The 19,458-nt window shown below is 38.3% G+C and overlaps 1 protein-coding gene across 17 annotated transcripts in view; it reads left to right on the plus strand.

Moving 5' to 3' along the window:
• Window positions 1-19,458, plus strand: part of TAF1 (TATA-box binding protein associated factor 1) — a 112,943-nt gene that overhangs the window by 54,040 nt on the left and 39,445 nt on the right. The window contains exon 33 of one of the 17 annotated variants that reach the window (XM_082445936.1): window positions 1,740-15,431. The exons of the other annotated variants lie outside the window; for them this stretch is intronic. Coding sequence (XP_082302062.1) covers window positions 1,740-1,777 — 38 coding nt within the window. The 3' untranslated portion in view covers window positions 1,778-15,431. Of the gene's footprint in view, window positions 1-1,739; window positions 15,432-19,458 lie in introns of those variants that run through there. 17 annotated transcript variants of the gene reach the window in all.

Raw genomic sequence — 19,458 nt, forward strand, 5'->3', positions numbered from 1 at the left:
ATTATCCTAAATGGAAAAACGTTGAAAGAATTAGGCAGCAAAATGACAATCCCAAATAACTCCTGAAGCAAAACAGAAGAGGGAGCTAAGGGCATTTGAGAGAATTGCCTAGCATACTGAGGTCTCAGCTAAAAATCCACCTGATTGTATGACTTTTCTGCACAATATTCGGGAACCCAAGTAGTGTGGCTGTTAAGTTTGCCAGATAGAAGGGACAGAGAATTAGAGGAGGTGACGGAGGGGACAACCAGAAAGACAGATGAGGAAATGGGTATTCTGGGTATAGTGAATAGAATATCATAGAGGAATGAAAGAACAGGGCAAGTTCAAGGAACTGTACTTGACTAGAACCTATATATTTCATTAAGAGAAGTGGTAGGAGGGCTTTCCTGGTGGCGCAGTGGTTGCAAATCCGCCTGCCAATGCAGGGGACACGGGTTCGATCCCTGGTCCGGGAAGATCCCACATGCCGCGGAGCAACTAAGCCCGTGCGCCGCAACTACTGAGCCTGTGCTCTAGAGCCTGTGAGCCACAACTACTGAAGCCCACATGCCTAGAGCCCGTGCTCCGCAACAGGAGAAGCCACCGCAATGAGAAGCCCGTGCACCGCAACGAAGAGTAGCCCCCGCTTGCCGCAACTAGTGAAAAACCCGTGCGCAGCAGCGATGACCCAACACAGCCAAAAATAAATAAATAAAATAAATAAATTAAAAAAAAAAAAAGAGAAGTTGTAGGAGATGAGCCTTCCACTTTTGTTCCATCTGGGTTGCGTTAAAAGAATCTGCATCGTCCCTTGTGCCCTTCTTATTGCTGATTGGAAAGTGGAAATGACTTCTGTCAGGTCATTTATTTCTCCATTATTGTCTCCTGAAAGCACCTAAGGCTAATCAGCCAAAATTCTGGTAATAGAAGTTGGCAGGCTCACAGGTGTCTAAAAATGAGTATAACAAGTAATAAGCAAGCAAGAGTGTTACAGAGAGGATGCTTGGCCTGGTAATGGCTGCCTGAAGATAGAGGGCAGATTTATGAGGAGCTTATGTAAGGCAACAAGAAAAACCCAGAAGATGCTAATTGAAATGAGAAGAGGGCAGATGGACAAATCACAGAAGACAAAAATTAAATACCAAATGAAAATGAATATTCAGTTGTATCTAGTAGTCAAAGAAATGCAAATTGAAACAGACCATTTTTTTGCCTATTAGATGAGCTCAATTTCTCTTTTTTTTTTTTCAATTTCTTTTTTAATGGAAGTATTCAAAATGCTAGTGAGACAGGTACTCTCACATATGCTGTTGGCAGTGTAACATTGTTAGACATTTTTAGAAAGCTCTTTGACAGCATTGAGACTTAAAAATAGTTAAGTGAACAGACTTTATAGTCAGGTAGACTTGAATTTGAATATTGGCCCCACCACTTCATAGCACTGTGACTTTGGACAAGTAACTTAGACTCTGCTTTCTTTTCTGTAAAATGGGGAAAATAATAATACCCTCCTCAGAGGGCTATCGTGAGGATTAAATAAAATAATGCATGTAAGTGCTTAGCACGTGGTAGGATAATCTATCCTAATCAGAGATATAGACAAAGGTGTTCATGATAATGTCATTTATATTAATTAGAAATAACCTGAACGGTTAATGTAAAGGGAATGACTAGTTATTGTGCCACCTGTATGATGGATTGCTATGTAAAGATTGAAAGCTTATTTTAAAAACTAATGACAGTGCTCACTTTGGCAGCACATATACTAAAATTGGAACGATACAGTGAAGATTAGCATGGCCTGTGCGCAAGGATGACACGCAAATTCGTGAAGCGTTCCATATTTTTTTGTTGTAAAGCAGAAGCTAACACATCATTGTAAAGCAATTATACTCCAATAAAGGTGTTAAAAAAAAACAAACTAATGACAAAAGTGCTTAGAATGTTAAGTGAGAAAAGCAGAACACATAACTTTATGTCATCTCAGTTATGCTTTTAAGAAAAGATACATAGAAAAAAGACGTGCTGGTGATAAGTGATTATTTCTGAGATGTAAGGTTGCGGTTGCCTTCATTTTCATCTTTTCAAGTTTTCTACTGGTATGGAAGGCAGGAAACTCTTTCATGAGGAGGTGATTTTTGAGCTAAATTTTGAAGGATGATGATTATTGTAGCTAATTCTTTAGTGAGCACCTGCTGTGCCAAGCAAATAGTCAAGTGGAGAAGGGTGGGGAAGAAGTTCCAGGTAGAGAGTGCAAATGCTAAAAAGATGAGAGTGCCTTGGATAGGGCAGTGCAAATAGTTGAGTTTGGCTAGGGTGCAAAGTGGGAGCTAGTTTTGGTGTTAAGAGATTAGTTTTTAAAGTTAGATGGGGCCAAGTAATGAAAGGCCTAGTATGCCTTTAAAAGGACAGACCACCATAACAGGTATTTTAGTAAGATCATTCTGGAAGCTATCTGAAGAATAGATAGGAAGGGAAATGAAATATGGAGACCAGTAAAGAAACTACTGACAGCAGTCCAAGTTAAAAGTACTGAGAGCTTGAACTAAGTTAAGTAGCAATAAGAATGGAAAGATGGGGACAGATGGTAGAGATATTGAGGAAGTAGGATTGATACCTTCATAAATGGTTGGAAGTTGAGGGTATGGGTAAAGGGCAGGGAGAATTCAAAATGATGCCAAGTACTCTTATGCTCTTGGTGAGAACATAAATCAGTACAAACTTTTTAGAGGACTATAAATGTGTATTCCCTTTGACTAAGCAAGTTCATCTCTCAAAGGAATACTCCACACAGGTTTGCAAAGGCATACGTACAAATGTACATATGTTTGTAATTGCAACATTGTTTGTAATTGCAAAAATATAGGAGCATTCTAAATATCCAACAATAGGAAATTGGTTAAATTACGGTACATCTATATGACAGAATACTGTTTAGCCATCAGAATGGTAGATTAGCTAACAAATAAAGCTGTACCTTACATATGCTGATATCAAAATATATCCAAGATATGTACTGTTGAAAACTAGATCACTCAACAGTATTTACAGAAGGAGTTGCAAATTCAGATCCTATGGAGGCCAGACAGGTAACATAAATGAGTAAAACAGGCTCAGTAGGAATGGATGAACTGGAGAGCACATCCCCCATCTAAAGGGCTCAGTCACTATTTTGTTCAATTGTTGTCACAGAGTAGAATTACTAAAGGGAGAGGTGGAGGATAATCTTCACTTTATACTTTTTTGTACTTAGGTGTTTGAATTTTTTTAATTGAGCATGAAATACTTTTGTAATTAAAAATAAAGAAATTTCCGTTTTTTGGAAGGATGGATAAGTCAGATGACATTCAGAATTCTGACTTGGGCAAACTGGTGGTGCCATTGACTAATACAGTTGTCCCTCGATATCTGCAGGGGATTGGTTCCGTGACTCCCATGCATACCAAAATCTACAGTTGCTCAAGTCACTTATATAAAATGGCATAGTATTTGCATATAACCTACACACATCCTCCCATATACTTTAAATCATCTCTAGATTACCTACAATACCCAATACAATGTAAATGCTGTGTAAGTAGTTATAAATACAATGTAAATAGTTGCCAGTTTGCAGAAAAATCAAGTTTTGCTCTTTGGAACTTTCTGGAATTTTTTTTGCAAATATTTTCAATCTACAGTTGGTTGATTTCCATGGTTGCAGAACCTGTGGATACAGAGGGCTGACTGTAATAGGAAATACAGGAGGAGTGGTTTTGGAGAAAAGTGGTAGAGTTCAATTTGGGCTATCTTGTATTGAGATAGGACATCCAAGTGAAGACTTTCAGTAGGTAGTTAGCTATATAGAGGTCCAAAGCTCAGAAGAGAAGTCTGTACTACTTGTACATATGGATATTTTTTTCAAATCATCAGCATATAAAAATATAAATGGATGAGCTCAAATAGGGAGTAGGGTACATTCCTTGAACCCCCTGATGCTGTAGGTGAAATATGGTTGTATGTTTTTCAGACCATAGCTTTATCATATTACCAAAGTTGTATGTGACCCAAAAAAGTTAAGAACCACTGTTAAGAGAGAATGTAGGATGAGAATATACTCGACAAATACCAAATCAACATTTAAGGGATCAGGTGGAGAATACTGAGGAGTGACCAGAGTGAAAGAAGGAAAACCAGAAGAGAGTAATGTCCTGGAAACCAAGAGAAGAGGAAAATGGCCAACAGGTCAAGTGCTACGGAGAAGACCAAAGAGAACGGTCATTAGAAGAGCTATTTCAGTGCAGTGGTAGAATCAAAAGCCAGACTACAGAAGATATAAATGAGTGAGAATTAAGTGGAGACTGAAATTTGCCCGTGAAGGGAAGATGGAAGACTGTAATCAATGTTTTGGAGGGGACGAAGGCATTTGGACAGAGGGGAACGTTTGTATAGGTGAAAGAGAAGAAAATTAAGAATATAAGATAGGATCCCTGTGAGAATGGGAATATAAACATTGAGAAAGTTTCTGCCCAGTAGCCTCTCATTTTCTCTGCAGAGTAGGAAACGGGGTCTTTTGCTAAGAGTGGGTGAGGTGGTGGGAGAGAGAATTTGAAGAGAAATGTAGATAAGGGTTTGAATTATCTGTTTTAGGAAATTTGAAAAGGAGCTGACTTAGAGACATTTCAGAAATATTGAGCAGCCTTTGAGGGTCCAGCTGAAGTTGGAGATCATTCATTTTTATAACAGCATCTATTGGCACAGTTGGGTAACTTGTCAGTGCTCATCAAACCACGTGAGGAAACAAGGCAGATGGTAGAATTGATTCAGGATTGGGATTTTGTTTCTGGATGTATCACAAAGATCGGGAATTGACAGTGTTAGCAAGAAAAAAAAAGTTGATGGTTGAGCTTCTCAAACCTTGTCACCAAAGGTCCCTTTATAGCAGAGGATTATGACTACGTAGCCTCTAGTTTAGGGGGACTATCCCAAAGCAGCTCTACAAAAGCTTGAAATTTCTTTGGCAATTCATGTTTTATCTTTTAAATTTATACTGATTTTGTATTAGGCGAAATCTCTTTGTACTTTAACATGTTTCAAATTTCTTACCAAATTATTTTATATCCTCCCCCTCCCCCACCCCCACTCTCACCTCCATCTTCAAGTAAAACTGCTGATGAAGAAAGATAAATGACAGTGATCCTATAGCTTTCTTCAGTATACTGCTACACATTGCCTTAGTTTTTGAACTAAAGCCAGGAGAGGCTTGATAGAGACAGGTGTTAATGGGGATGCAAGTTTCCTTGAGATCAGAGAGAGAGAATGAAAAAACTGGACAGATACAAGGCTGTGATAAGGAAGTGTAGTATGTTGGCATTGAAACTTTCAGAGGTGAAGCAGTTTTTAGTAAAGACAACATTCTGGATATAGTCGTGGATATGTTTGGCTGGAGTGGAGATGCGAACCATTGGCATGAAGATTTGCAAGGATTTTGGATGGGTGGTACGTGTGAACGTTAGAGTAACTCACCATGATGGGGAGGGATTTGGAGCCAAGAAGATTGTGCCAGGTGTGCAAGTCCTTGGTGAATGTGAGTAGGTTAATGATGGTGAGTAAAGGTGAAGAGCAAAGATCTCAGACTCAAGTGGCCTATAGGGGCCAGGCAAGTAATGTAAATGAGTGAGGTGGGCCAGGTGTGGATTGTGGTAAACTGGAAGAGTACATATTCCATCTAAAGAGGCTTGTACTTTACTACATCTGATTGTTTTCCTAAGGAGATGAGTATCCAGTGTCACTAGGTATCTTAATTTTTCAGGAGAAGCTGAAAATCTGGATTTGTGTGTGTATGACATTTCCCAATTTTTTCGTATTTGCAAATAGTTAAAAAAAATTTTTTTAACTGTGCAAGCCAAATAAAAACATCTATTCTGCAGGCCAAATCTGGCTCCAAGGCAGCTGGTTTTCAACCTCTGGCATAGTAGAGAACAAGCCTCAAAGTAGGAGGGATTTTTTTCTTTTCCCCAAGGGGGGAAGTAAATAATAATTTGGTAGCAGCAGTGGACAGCCTGGAAGGCTGTCTTCCCCGCATCCTTAACCAGTGGGTGAGAGTGTAAGAAACCTCTGAATAGGGCTGTAAGGGTAAGTGGTGTCATGAGATAAGAAATGTCACATTTTTTATACTAAAAGGACACCCATCATGGAGTTGAAGGCACATATGAGATGTTTCCTACCATCAGGTACTATACACAAAATAATACTTTTGTTTAAAACTGTGTTGGTTTGGCCAGATACGAACCTGCCTGTTTCTAATTAACAGTAACAAAGTCCATGTGGAATCTATTCCCTGCTTTAAAATTCTTATTTCAAAAAATTTTACTAACCAAAATTAGTAGAATGGTATCTCTAGTTAACATTATTTTGACTCTTTCCATTCAGATCCTTCACACATAATATCACACTGCATAGTGGCGTATTTCCATAGCATTTTATATACCTTCATTGACATATCCCGTATTATCATGTATATGACACATGAGCTATATTGTACATAGCTAGAATGCTTAACACTAAGGTTATCATCGGGCAACAAGTGGAAGATAAGTAATACTCCAGATGAAACTGCACCTGGAAGTATGCAGTACACATTGGAGGACACAGTCTTGTACTTGAGGTGGTGGTGATGGACTGCACACTGATATCGGAGTTTAGGCCTTTAGGCCTTCCAGATACCACATAGGTACTGAATCAATCTCAGAGCCTCTGTTCATGTTCAAATTACATTTGAAGGAATGTTAATAATCAAGGAAACCCAAAACTTGGGATTGGAACTATTTGCAGTAGTCTTAAAAGGCACACAACATTCCATGTCAGTGAGAGAGTCATACAGATAAAGAAATCCTATCTGAAAAACACAGCCCACATTTTTTACTGGTCTTAACAAAGCCACAAAGTCTTAAGTAGTTGGCAGAGGCCTTAATACTTAACGTTTGATTTAAATTTAAGGTAAACTGCATAGTCTGTACCAATAGATTATGCCGAGCTATTCATGACGAAATCCCTTTTCCCAAAGAATTTCCTAGCAAGTTCCTCCTCCAGTGTTCTTCAAACCAAAAAGTCAACTCCAAGAAGAAGCCATCTTACCTACAATAAGTAGATGATATATCATAAAATCTGAGTGCCTGATGTTTTAGAATGCTCAATAGGACCCTACAATCTAGATTAGATAAAAAATAAATTTACCCAAAAAATCTCTAGGGTAGTTTTTTCCTACACTTTTGTTTGAGTAATTCCCAACCCTGTGTGAGCTCTAATAGTTGTTCTGCTTATAGGACTCTTTCCGGAGTTTTGTCATGTACGTGTGCAGCTCAGTATTCAGCTGAAGACTCAAGAGAGCCTTTCTGAAGATCTTAGGTTATTTTTCTGTGGAGTTCTCTTCTCTCCAGATCTGTCCTGCAATTTACAGCTGTTTTAGCCTCCTCAGACTCCACTATCTGGCTCTATGGCTTAGCGAGACTGCTGTGCTTTTCTTGGGTTTGGCAGAAAGCCAAGGACAATTGTAGGGCTCACTTCCTTTACTTCCTTTCTCCCAAGAATCACAGTCCTATACTTCCTGGTTGGAAACAGTTGTTTCATATGTTTTTTCCAGTTTACCGGTTACAGTGGGAAGACTAGTCCAATAGCAGTTACTCTATCATGCCCAGAGGTCTTTTAGGTTTATGGTATTTTCTGACATACAGAAACTTCATTTTTATGTAGTTACATTTATCAGTCTTTGCCTTTATGATTTCTATCTTTGGTATAATTGTTTAAGAGACCTTCCCTACCCCCAAGATATCCAACTGTATTTTTTTCTAATACATATAACATTTTAAACGTTTGAATGTTTATTGATTTTTATAAATAGAATCTAAGGTATAAGGTAAATATCTAACTTATTTTCTCTTCCAAAGGATCAGCCAGTGTCCAAGTTGTATTTATGGAATAGACTATCCTTTTCTACATTAGTACAAAATACCACCTTTATCATATACTGAATTCTTATATATATTCTTGAACCTATTTTGGAGCTTTCTATTTTGTTTTATGTGTTTGTTTATCCAATCTGCACTGTTACCACCAGATAGTATCACTGTGATCATCATTCAGACTTTATAATTTTAAATTCCTCTGCTAGACTATCTTCACCCAAGTATCCTAAATACACTCTAGGATCATTTTTGTTAGATTCTATCTTGTCCATAAATAGGTAGGTAGGTAGGTAGATAATATTGACATTTTAATTTGTGGATTAATTTGAAGAGAGTGTATATCTTTATAATAATACGTTTCTTCATCTAGGAGCTCATGTTTCTTCATTTGTTCACATTTTCTTTTACCTCCCGCAACAAAAACTTCTAGGTTTTTTGTATAATTTCTAGGCATCTTTTGTTTATTTCTATATGTTTTATAGTTTTTGTTGCTATTGAGCATCTACTTTTTTCTTGTTGAGTTTTTCCCTAGTTAATTAATTAATTAATTAATTTATAAATTTATTTTAATTTTGGCTGCATTGGGTCTTCGTTGCTGCACGTGGGCTTTCTCTAGTTTCAGCGAGCAGGGGCTACTCTTCGTTGCGGTGCGCGGACTTCTCATTGCAGTGGCTTCTCTTGTTGCAGAGCATGGGCTCTAGGCACGTGGGCTTCAGTAGTTGCGGTGCGTGGGCTCAGTAGTCGTGGCGCACGAGCTTAGTTGCTCCACGGCATGTGGGATCTTCCCGGACCAGGGATCGAACCTGTTTCCCCTGCATTGGCAGGAGGATTCTTAACCACTGCACCACCAGGGAAGTCCCTATTCCTAGTTAATTTAAAAGTTTTGCTACTGTTGTACATGTGCTCCCCGCCCCCAAAGTGATTATTAAATCTAAAGGTTTCAATCAGTTTGAAGAATAGTATTGTTCATAGGTTAATATAATGCTTAAAGTATTTCTGTATACTAGTTTCTAAGTCTGTCCTTGAGACTACTCTGTAAGTTTGGCCATTAATAAATATTAAGGTTCTTTGTTTTTTTTTTGTCAATGACTCTCCTTAGATTGGGGCCAAGATATAAGTATTCCTACATACAGGTTAAGTCTCTCACATCACTGAAGAGAATAAAATCTCTTTTGATCATAAAAATGGTAAAATCTACACAACATAACAATTTACCTTTTTTAACCATTTTTAAGTTTACAATTCAGTGGCATTAAGTACACTCACAGTGTTGTGCAACCATCACCACTATCAATTTCCAGAACCTTTTCATCATCCCAGACAGAAACTCAGTACTCATTAAACAGTCACCACATTCTCCCATTCCCCCAGTTCTTGGTAACCTCTATTCTACTTTCTGTCTGTGAATTTGCCTCTTCTAGGTACCGCATATGAATGGAATCATACAGTACATAGAATATTTGTCCTTTTGTGTCTGGCTTGTATTTCACTTTGCATAATGTTTCCAAGGTTCAACCATCCATGTTGTAGCATGGATGAGGATTTCTTTTTTTTTCTTTTCTTTTCTTTTTTCTTTTAAACGAATATGTAATGCCTCTCTCCTATTCTTTACCTGCCATTCATGCCTCACTTAGCTTTAATCTGGTTCTACCCTGCCCGGCATACCAAGTGAACAGTATTACATAATTGCCTGGTATAGTGGGCACTTTTCAAGTCCTTATCTTGACCTCACCCCAGTATTTGACATTACTGACCATTTCTTCCTTGAAACTGTAGTATGATTGGCTTCATAACAACTTTCAGCTCTTACTTTCCTCCTACCTCTTTGACCATTCCTTTTCAATCTCCTTTACTGAATGTTCTTCTGCCTGTTCCTACAACTTTAATTACTACCTCTTCCCTGATGACTCTCAACTCTATTCTGGGGAAAGATCTATATATATCCCAACCACCTGCTGAACATTTCCTGTTGGATGTCCCAGTGGAACTTGAAACTTGCTTCAAACTGAGTGTTCTTCCAACCTTTCTCTATTCCAGTTTTCTCCCTCTGTCCTTTACTTGACTCACTCCTTTACTGTTTCCAATCTGGGTTGAATGAGCTACTAGCGTCACTGAGTAGCTACATCTGGAAACCACAGAGTTATTTTTGATTCTTTCCCTTGAATAAATCCCCAACTTCCAGCATATCACTAAAACCCTCATTATATTTTGCCTAAATTATTACAATAAGTAGTCACCTGGCCAGTGTCCCAGCCTTTAGACTTATCTCTTTCTAACCTATCATTCACATTCCTGTCAGATAGACCTCTTTAATAATTCATACTTACAAAAAGGTCAAACAATACAGAAATAGATAGAATTAAATATTAAAGCTTCTTCCGGAGACACTGCTTTGGGAAAGATCCCCAGTGTTCTCCTTACTTGCTGCAAGTGGTAAATCCATCCTTCTCCTGGGAAAAAAAAACAAACAAACACTTGTTCCTGCCCTCCCGCTCCTATCTCCCATAGTTTTATTCCCTAGAGGTAACAGTTTGGCGTATATCTGTCTATACTTTTTTCTGTGCTTATACAAAACATGTTAAGTAATTACACATAAATAGTTTTTAACTTTTGGGGTTTTTTTTTACAAAAATTGTCATTTTTATAGATAATTATTCTGTAAGTTGCTCTCTTTGCTCATGAATATATCCTGATCCTCTTTTTTAAGCTTCCATTTTGAAATAATTTTAGACTCAAGAAATTATAAAAATAGTGTAGAGTCCTATATACCCTTCACCCACCTTCCTCCAATGGTGACCTCTTACATAGCTGTGGTTCAATATCAAAATCAGGAAATTGATATTGATGCATTACCATTAACTAGATTACAGACCTTATTCAATTTGCACCTTTAAAAAAATGTATATTCATTTGTGCGTGTGTATAGTTTTATGCAGTTTTATGCCATCACACCACCACCACCACCATCAAGGTTTAGAACTGGTCTGTCATCACAAAAGAACTCCCTGACGCTACCCCTTTGCCTCCATGTCCCTCCACGTGCACCCACCGTTCTCCTTGTTCCCTGGCAACCTCTTTGCTCTTCTCCATCTCTATAGTTTTGAAACTTGAGCATGTTATATAAAGAATAATATAATATTTTTGAGATTGATTTTTTTCACTAAATATAATTCTCTTGAGATCCATCCAGATTATTGTGTGTGTCAGTAGTTAATTTTTTAAATTGTTGAGTAGTGTTCCATCTCACTAGAGTTTGTTCAACCATTTAATCATTGAAAGACATTCAGTTTTCCAGTATTTTGCTATGATGAATAAAGCTGCTGTGAACATTAGTGTACAGGATTTTGTGTGAATATAAATTTTCATTTCTCTGGGATAAATGCTTAAGAATATGATGGTAGATGTATGTGTGGTTTTGTGAGAAACTGCTGTACTCTTCCAGAGTGCCCATACCACTTTGCATTCCCACCAACAATGTATGAATCATCGTTTCTCTGCAGTATTTAGTATTACCACTATTTTAAAAAATTGTATTCATTCATCTATCTCATTGTGTTTTTACTTTGCATTCCCCTCATGGCTGTTGATGTTAAACATCTTTTCATGTGATTATTTGCCATCCATATATTTTCTTTGGTGAAGTGTCTGTTCATTTCTTTGCCCTGGTTTTAATTGCGTTGTTTTCTTATGATTAATGAGTTTTGAAGGTTCTTTATAGGTACGCCCTTTATTAGATATATGATTAGATATATGATTTTTTTTTTTTTTTGGCTGCGTTGGGTCTGCATTGCTTCTCGTGGGCTTTCTCTAGTTGCGGCGAGCGGGGGCTACTCTTTCGTTATGGTGCGCGGGCTTCTCATTGCAGTGGCTTCTCTTGTTGGTAGAGCACAGGCTCTAGGCTCACAGGCTTCAGCAGTTGCAGCACGCGGGCTTCAGTAGTTGTGGCACGCAGGCTCAGTAGTTGTGGCTCACGAGCTCTAGAGCACAGGCTCAGTAGTTGTGGCACACGGGCTTAGTTGCTTCGCGGCATGTGGGGTCTTCCCAGACCAGGGCTCGAACCCATGTCCCCTGCATTGGCAGGCGGATTCTTAACCACTGCACCACCAGGGAAGTCCCTAGATATATGATTTACAAAGATTTTTTTCTAGCCTGTGTCGTTTCTTTTCAGTCTTTTGACAGTAACTTTGGAAGAGCATAAATGTTTAATTTTGATGAAATCCAATTTATCAATTTTTTCTTTTTGGACTGTGCTTCTGGTATGTCTCTAAGAAGTCTTTGCTTAACCCAAGGTCACAAAGGTTTTCTCTTATTGTTGTACATTTAAATCCATGATCCATTTTTTAAAAAATTAATTAATTTATTTATTTTTGGCTGCGTTGGGTCTTCATTGCTACATGCGGGCTTTCTCTAGTTGTGGCGAGCGGGGGCTACTCTTTGTTGCGGTGCGCAGGCTTCTCATTGCGGTGGCTTCTCTTGTTGCAGAGCACAGGCTCTAGGCACGCGGGCTTCAGTAGTTGTGGCGCGTGGGCTCAGTAGTTGTGGCGCATGGGCTTAGTTGCTCCACGGCATGTGGGAACTTCCCGGACCAGGGCTTGAACCCGTGTCCCCTGCATTGGCAGGCAGATTCTTAACCACTGCGCCACCAGGGAAGCCCCATGACCCATTTTGAATTTATTTTTATATATGGCATGAGATTTAGGTTGAGGTTCATTTTCTTTTTGCCTGTGGATGTCCAATTGTTCCATTATTGTTTATTGAGAAGACTGTTCTTACTCCAGTGAGTTGCTGTGAGCACCTTTGTAAAAAAATCAGTTAAATGTGTGGGTCTGTTTCTGGGTTTACTTTGTTCCGCTGACCTATGTATCTGTCCCTCTGCACATTGCCGTGATTACTGTAGCTATGTAGTAAGTCTTATCATCAGGTAGAGTGATTCCTTTCACTTTATTCTTTTTCTAAATTGTTTTCTTATTCTTTCGCCTTTCCACGTAAATGTTAGAAGAATCTTGTCTATATCTACAAAAAAGTCTTGCTGGGATTTTGATAGGAATTGAGTTAAACCTATAGATCAATTAGGGGAGAACTGACATCTTTACTGATCCTGTCTTATTGTTAGTACATAGAGATCTCTATCATTCTTTTTAATACATTCCATAGCATAAATATATATATATATATATCATAATTGATATCCTTGCACATTTGTAGGAATATTTTTGTAGGAAATCTCGATAGATGTTCTAAAATTGTGTTCCAAAAGGGCCATACCTGTTTATAATAAAAATAATAGTGAAGGAGAATGCCTGTTTCCCTACAGCCTGTCCAACACTGGAGATTATCAGTGTTTTAAAATCTTTGCCAAATTATTTCTGTAAAATTCAGGTATATAACTTAAACTAAAATTTTCCATCATAAAAAAGTTACATGTGCATTAAAAAAAAGCAAACCATATAGAATTGTATATAGTGAAAAGGAAAAATCTCCCTGTCCTTCTCCTTTACCCATCCCATTCTCCAGAGTAGTGTTAGTTTTGGTGTGAAGCATTCTGGGCCTTTTTCTGTACATACCATATACTTTTTCTTTTTTTGACAAATGAAAGCATATATTCTGTTCTACAATTTTCGTTTTTCAGTTGACATTATATTATGGACAATTTTTCATTCATCTAAGTATGTGATCTTGTTTAAGTAAAATCTGTTCATATGTGACTCAAAAAGGCAAAAGAGTGAACTGAATATCATTTTGAATGTTTCTGGAATAAAAATCTAAATTGGATTTCTACTTTGCTTTTAAAAATACTGTGGCTGCTTGCTATGGAGAACAGTATGGAGGTTCCTTAAAAAAAAACTAAAAATAGAGTTACCATATGATCCAGCAATTCCACTCCTGGGCATTTATCTGGAAAAGATGAAAACTCTAATTCAAAAAGATACATGCAAGGGGACTTCTCTGGTGGTCCAGTGGTTAAGACTCCACGCTTCCACTGCAGGGAGCATGAGTTCAATCCCTTGTCGGGGAACTAAGATCCCATATGCTGCACGGCACAGCGAGAAAAAAAAAAAGATACATGCACCCCAATGTTTATAGCAGCACTATTTACAATAGCCAAGACATGGAAGCAATGTCCATCAACAGATGAATGGGTAAAGAAGATGTAATATATATACACACACATACATACACACAATTGAATATTACTCAGCCATAAAAAAGAATGAAGTAATGCCATTTGTAGCAACATGGGATGGACCTGGAGATTATCATACTAAATGTAGTAAGTCAGACAGAGAAAGACAAATATCGTATGATATCACTTATATGTGGAATCTAAAAAAATGATACAAAAGAACTTATTTACAAAACAGAAATAGACTCACAGACATAGAAAACAAATTTACAATTACCAAAGGGGGAAGGTGGGGGGAGGGATAAATTAGGAGTTTGGGATTAACAGATGCACACTACTGTATGTAAAATAGATAATCAACAAGGACCTACTGTATAGTACAGGGAACTATATTCAATATCTTGTAATAATCTATAATGAAAAAGAATCTGTAAAGAATAGATATATATAGATGTATAATGGAATCACTTTGCTGTACACCTGAAACTGTCGCAACATTGTAAATCAATTGTACTTCAATTTTAAAAAAATACTGTGGCTGCTACTATGTATAAAAAGGGTACAATGATATATTGTATGGCACAGGGAATACAGCCAATACTTTATAATTAAATGGAGTATAATCGATAAAAATTTTGAATTACTATGTTATACACCTGAAACTAATATATAAATCAACTATACCTCAATAAAATGTGTGTGTGTGTATGTATATATAAATAAATACTATGGCTGAAGTAGAGGGAGATTGCCCAGTGATAATTGTCTTTTGACATTTCATTTCTGTGAGAATACTTGTTTGTTGTTCAAGAATTCATTATCTGCTTAAGTTTGATAGGGAATAGACATAAGATGTCCAGAAGTTACTAGCCCTCTTCTCTTATGTACTGTATTGAGCTAGTGAATAGTGATATAGCAATCTGTTACAAGGCATCATCTCACTGAAAGTCCTGTACTTATGGTGAGCGAGATACTATAATATGCTAGAAAACAAATATGCACCAGAAAGTGTTAAGGCTACAACAAAGCCCACATTTCCAAAAACAGCATTTGGGAAAATAAAAATTATTATTTATTAAAAGAAAAAGGAGAGGGCTTCCCTGGTGGCGCAGTGGTTGAGAATCTGCCTGCCAATGCAGGGCACACGGGTTCGAGCCCTGGTCTGGGAAGATCCCACATGCCATGGAGCAACTGGGCCCATGAGCCACAATTACTGAGCCTGCGCGTCTGGAGCCTGTGCTCCGCAACAAGAGAGGCCACGATAGTGAGAGGCCTGCGCACCGTGATGAAGAGTGGCCCCCGCTTGCCACAACTAGAGAAAGCCCTCGCACAGAAACGAAGACCCAACACAGCCATAAAATAAATAAATAAATTAATTTAAAAAAAAAAAGAATAAACTGTGATAACAAAAAAAGCACTTTAAAAAAAAAGAAAAGAAAAAGGAGATATAGAAAAATAGGCTTTCTGTCAGCCTAGGAGTTTCTGTAATGTATTGTCAAGGCAGTGTATTTTTTGTGGTGCCAGGAGAAACAAAACAAAACCTTATTACCGGGCTTCCCTGGTGGCGCATTGGTTGAGAATCTGCCTGCCAATGCAGGGGACACAGGTTCGAGCCCTGGTCTGGGAAGATTCCGCATGCTGCGGAGCAACTGGGCCCGTGAGCCACAACTACTGAGCCTGCGCGTCTGGGGCCTGTGCTCCGCAGCAAGAGAGGCCGCGATAGTGAGAGGCCCGCGCACCACGATGAAGAGTGGCCCCCACTCGCCACAACTAGAAGAAAGCCCTCACACAGAAATGAAGACCCAACACAGCCATAAATAAATAAATAAATAAAAATTAAAAAAAAAAAAACCTTATTACCGTGCAGGATATAAATCAATATTAACTTCCCCGTGTTTATTCTATATAAGCTATTACAGTTGGCATCATGTAGAGGTAGGTGAAGAGTATAGAAAGAAAAATGGGCACAGAAAGAAAAATGGCCTAAATCTAATAAGTGATTGCTGTAAGCTCCATGGAGGCAGGAACCATGTCTGTCTCATATCCCCAGTGTGTAGGATAATGCTTGGCACATAGTAAACACTCAGTAAATATCTGTTGAATGAACTAACGGCCAAAGAAAGAGGTGCTACCAAGAAAAAGTGGAGAGTGGTGCTGTAGGAGCTTGGGCTTAGAGAATTTCAAGGAAAAGTGAACGTCAGTTGCATATGTAACATAGCACTTCTAGGGTTGAGTCTGAAAAATGTTGAGTGGATTTGGCAGTAAGCATATCACTGTTGACCTGATGAAAACAGTTTCAAAGAAGTGTTCTTTAACACTGCCTCATTCTCTGACACAGTTGCTACTTTCTCTACGATCCCTTAGTGCTTGGTATGTTATTGAAATTATGAGTTTGTGTATATTTATCTTCCATGAAGCCTTGAAAGGGCATCAAGCACAAGGACTTATCTCTTGTTTTTTGTTTGTTTTGTTCTGTTTTTTATTTTTGTATCTTTGTATCATCAGAGCCTAGCACTATACCTGGCTTACAGTAAGTACTTAAAAATGAAGAGTTAGGCTGTTATAAATTTTATTCTTCAAGAAAAGGTGTTTTGAATTGTCTATGTTGTTATTTTTCTAATTGTTGTAGAAATATGAGATGAGTGTGTTTAGCTAAGGCTATGTATGTATTTTTTAAGTTGCTAAATGGAATGGTCCATTTGGGGGAAAAAAGTATTTTAACGTTCTTTGGGACTTTTAACGAGGTAGGTCCTGAATGTAAATCCTACCCATGCCCAGTGAGATTTATTACCCCAGTTCCCCTCTGGATTTTCTAGCTTCTTGAGTTTCTAGTCCTGATTCTGAGTAAAGTTCTGTTACAGTGGTTTGAGAGCTCAAACCTTTTATCTTGGAAACTAAACATCTTAATTTGCATTTGATCTACGTCATACCTAATGTAAAGAGCCTAGCTACAGTCTGAAAGGTTAGATTTACTTCTCTTTTTACCTTTTCTGGAACTAGTTTGAGATAAATATCTAAGAATTGGGAGAGCCCAAGCTCATCTTTTTTGGGATCTGTAGACTATGCATAATTGAATTTAGTAATTCTAGTTTCTTTAGGAATTAGCTGTGCAGATTTTTCCTTTTTTTCTTTTTAAATCTGGCACTGATTTTTTTTAAAGCTTTCTACTGCTACTGAGATTTTATTTTTTAATTTTAATGATTCACATTGCAACACATGCATATCCCCCACACCGTTCACTGTCAGGATAATAATTTATGCTTGTTTTGGCACAGTGCTTATCTTCTTAGGAGGAAGGTTATTTTTAGTATTTGTGGAAATGTTCTCAAAGGAAATAGGAGCTTAGAAGTGATCACAAACCCCCTTCTCTTGGTTGTGCAGGACTGCTCACCAACTCAACTGGTATTTTTCTCTGAAACCTTTTAGATAGCAATAATACTTGTTTTCCCTCTCTAACTGGAACCACAAAGCTTGTAACTTTCTTCTCTTCTCCTGACATTACTAAAGAGGGAAATTAACTTAGAAATGACAAAAGGAATTTTCTTTGATTTTGGTGGAATATCAACTTTCCAAAGCTGTCATTGGAATTATCACTATTTAAGGACATTTGATTTGAATTACATGTGATTCTGTAGGCTACTGCCAACCCTTATGAATGAGGCAAAGTATAAATATAAATATATTTCTTTGATATTTACAGTTGCTTTGCCATGATTTACTAAATAAGGAGAGAGAAGAAAAACAAAATATATTCAGAAAAACATACATTTTTGCAAATGGGTCACTTGTTCTCCTGTAGGGCACAGTGATAATTCATAGACGGTTTTATCTTTCACATTCATTTTCATGTCATCCTGGAAATTACTCTTCATAAATTCTGATTTTCTGTATAGTAATCCTTTAGGGACCGGGAAATTGGAATTCAGTTTCTGCCTCCTCTTTTTCCCCCCACAGTAGCCACAGTATCTTTATTATTCCCACAGAGGCCCTGTTGTCTGTGTATGTCTTTTCACTGGATGACTCTTTTCTTCCTAAGCTGTGAAACTTAAAGCTGATCATCCTACTTTTATTTGTTTGTTTATTTATTTATTTTTGGCTGCGTTGAGTCTTCGTTGCTGTGCACAGGCTTTCTCTAGTTGCGGCGAGCGGGGGCTACTCTTCATGGCGGTGCACGGGCTTCTCATTGCGGTGGCTTCTCATTGCGGAGCACGGGCTCTAGGCGCGCAGGCTTCAGTAGTTGTGGCACGTGGGCTCAGTAGTTGTGGCTCGCGAGCTCTAGAGCACAGGCTCAGTAGTTGTGGCGCACGGGCTTAGCTGCTCCACGGCATGTGGGGTCTTCCTGGACCAGGGCTTGAACCCATGTCCCCTGCACTTGCAGGTGGATTCTCAACCATTGCGCCACCAGGGAAGCCCTGATCATCCTACTTTTAGTAAGCACCTGATTGCTGCAGAATATAGAGCAATATTTTTAGCATTATGCAGATGGTTATGGACCCCTTTGAGAATCTGATGGAAAACTATGGATCTTCTACTCAGAAAAATATGTATTATATACAGAATTCTGTTTACAGTTTCAGGAGGTTCATGGATCTCTCTCATTACCACTCCATTCAAGAATTTCTGGTATAGGGACTTTCCTGGTGGCACAGTGGTTGAGAATCCGCCTGCAAATGCAGGGGACATGGGTTCAAGCCCCGGTCCAGGAAGACCCTACATGCCGTGGAGCAGCTAAGCCCGTGCGCCACAACTACTGAGCCTGTGCTCTAGAGCTCGCGAGCCACAACTACTGAGCCCGCGTGCCACAACTACTGAAGCCTGCGCGCCTAGAGCCCGTGCTCCGCAGCGAGAAGCCACCACAATGAGAAGCCCACGCACCACAGCAAAGAGTAGCCCCCGCTCACTGCCCGTGTGCAGCAACGAAGACCCAATGCAGCCATAAATAAATAAATAAATGAACAAACAAATAAATAAAGAATTTCTGGTATAGGTAGGGTTAAGAAAATATCTGTGTATTTTTATCCTTTTTTGGTGGTGTTAACAGTGGTTTGCCAACTCCACCACCATCTTTCATCTGAAATATTATACTTCAGTGCCAATTTGCATATAGTAGAGTAATAGAGTTAAATAGCTGAAACCCTTGTAGCTCTTGAGAGCATGGACTGTGAAAAACTGAGAACAGACACAGCTAGTAATCAAAACACACAGAGAAGTATCTCAGCTATATAAGTAAGTGTATTTTTTTATATTCTGGGGGCTTTATTAGTGGGTATTAATTTTATTTTTTTAGGTTTTTTTTTTTAATATAAATTTTATTTATTTATTTATTTATTTATTTATCTTTGACTGCATTGGGTCTTCGTTTCTGCACACGGGCTCTCTCTAGTTGCAGCGAGCAGGGGCTATTCTTCG

The sequence above is a fragment of the Balaenoptera physalus genome (assembly GCF_965194825.1).
Source record: "Balaenoptera physalus genome assembly, chromosome: X".
Classification (NCBI taxonomy): Eukaryota; Metazoa; Chordata; class Mammalia; order Artiodactyla; family Balaenopteridae; genus Balaenoptera; species Balaenoptera physalus.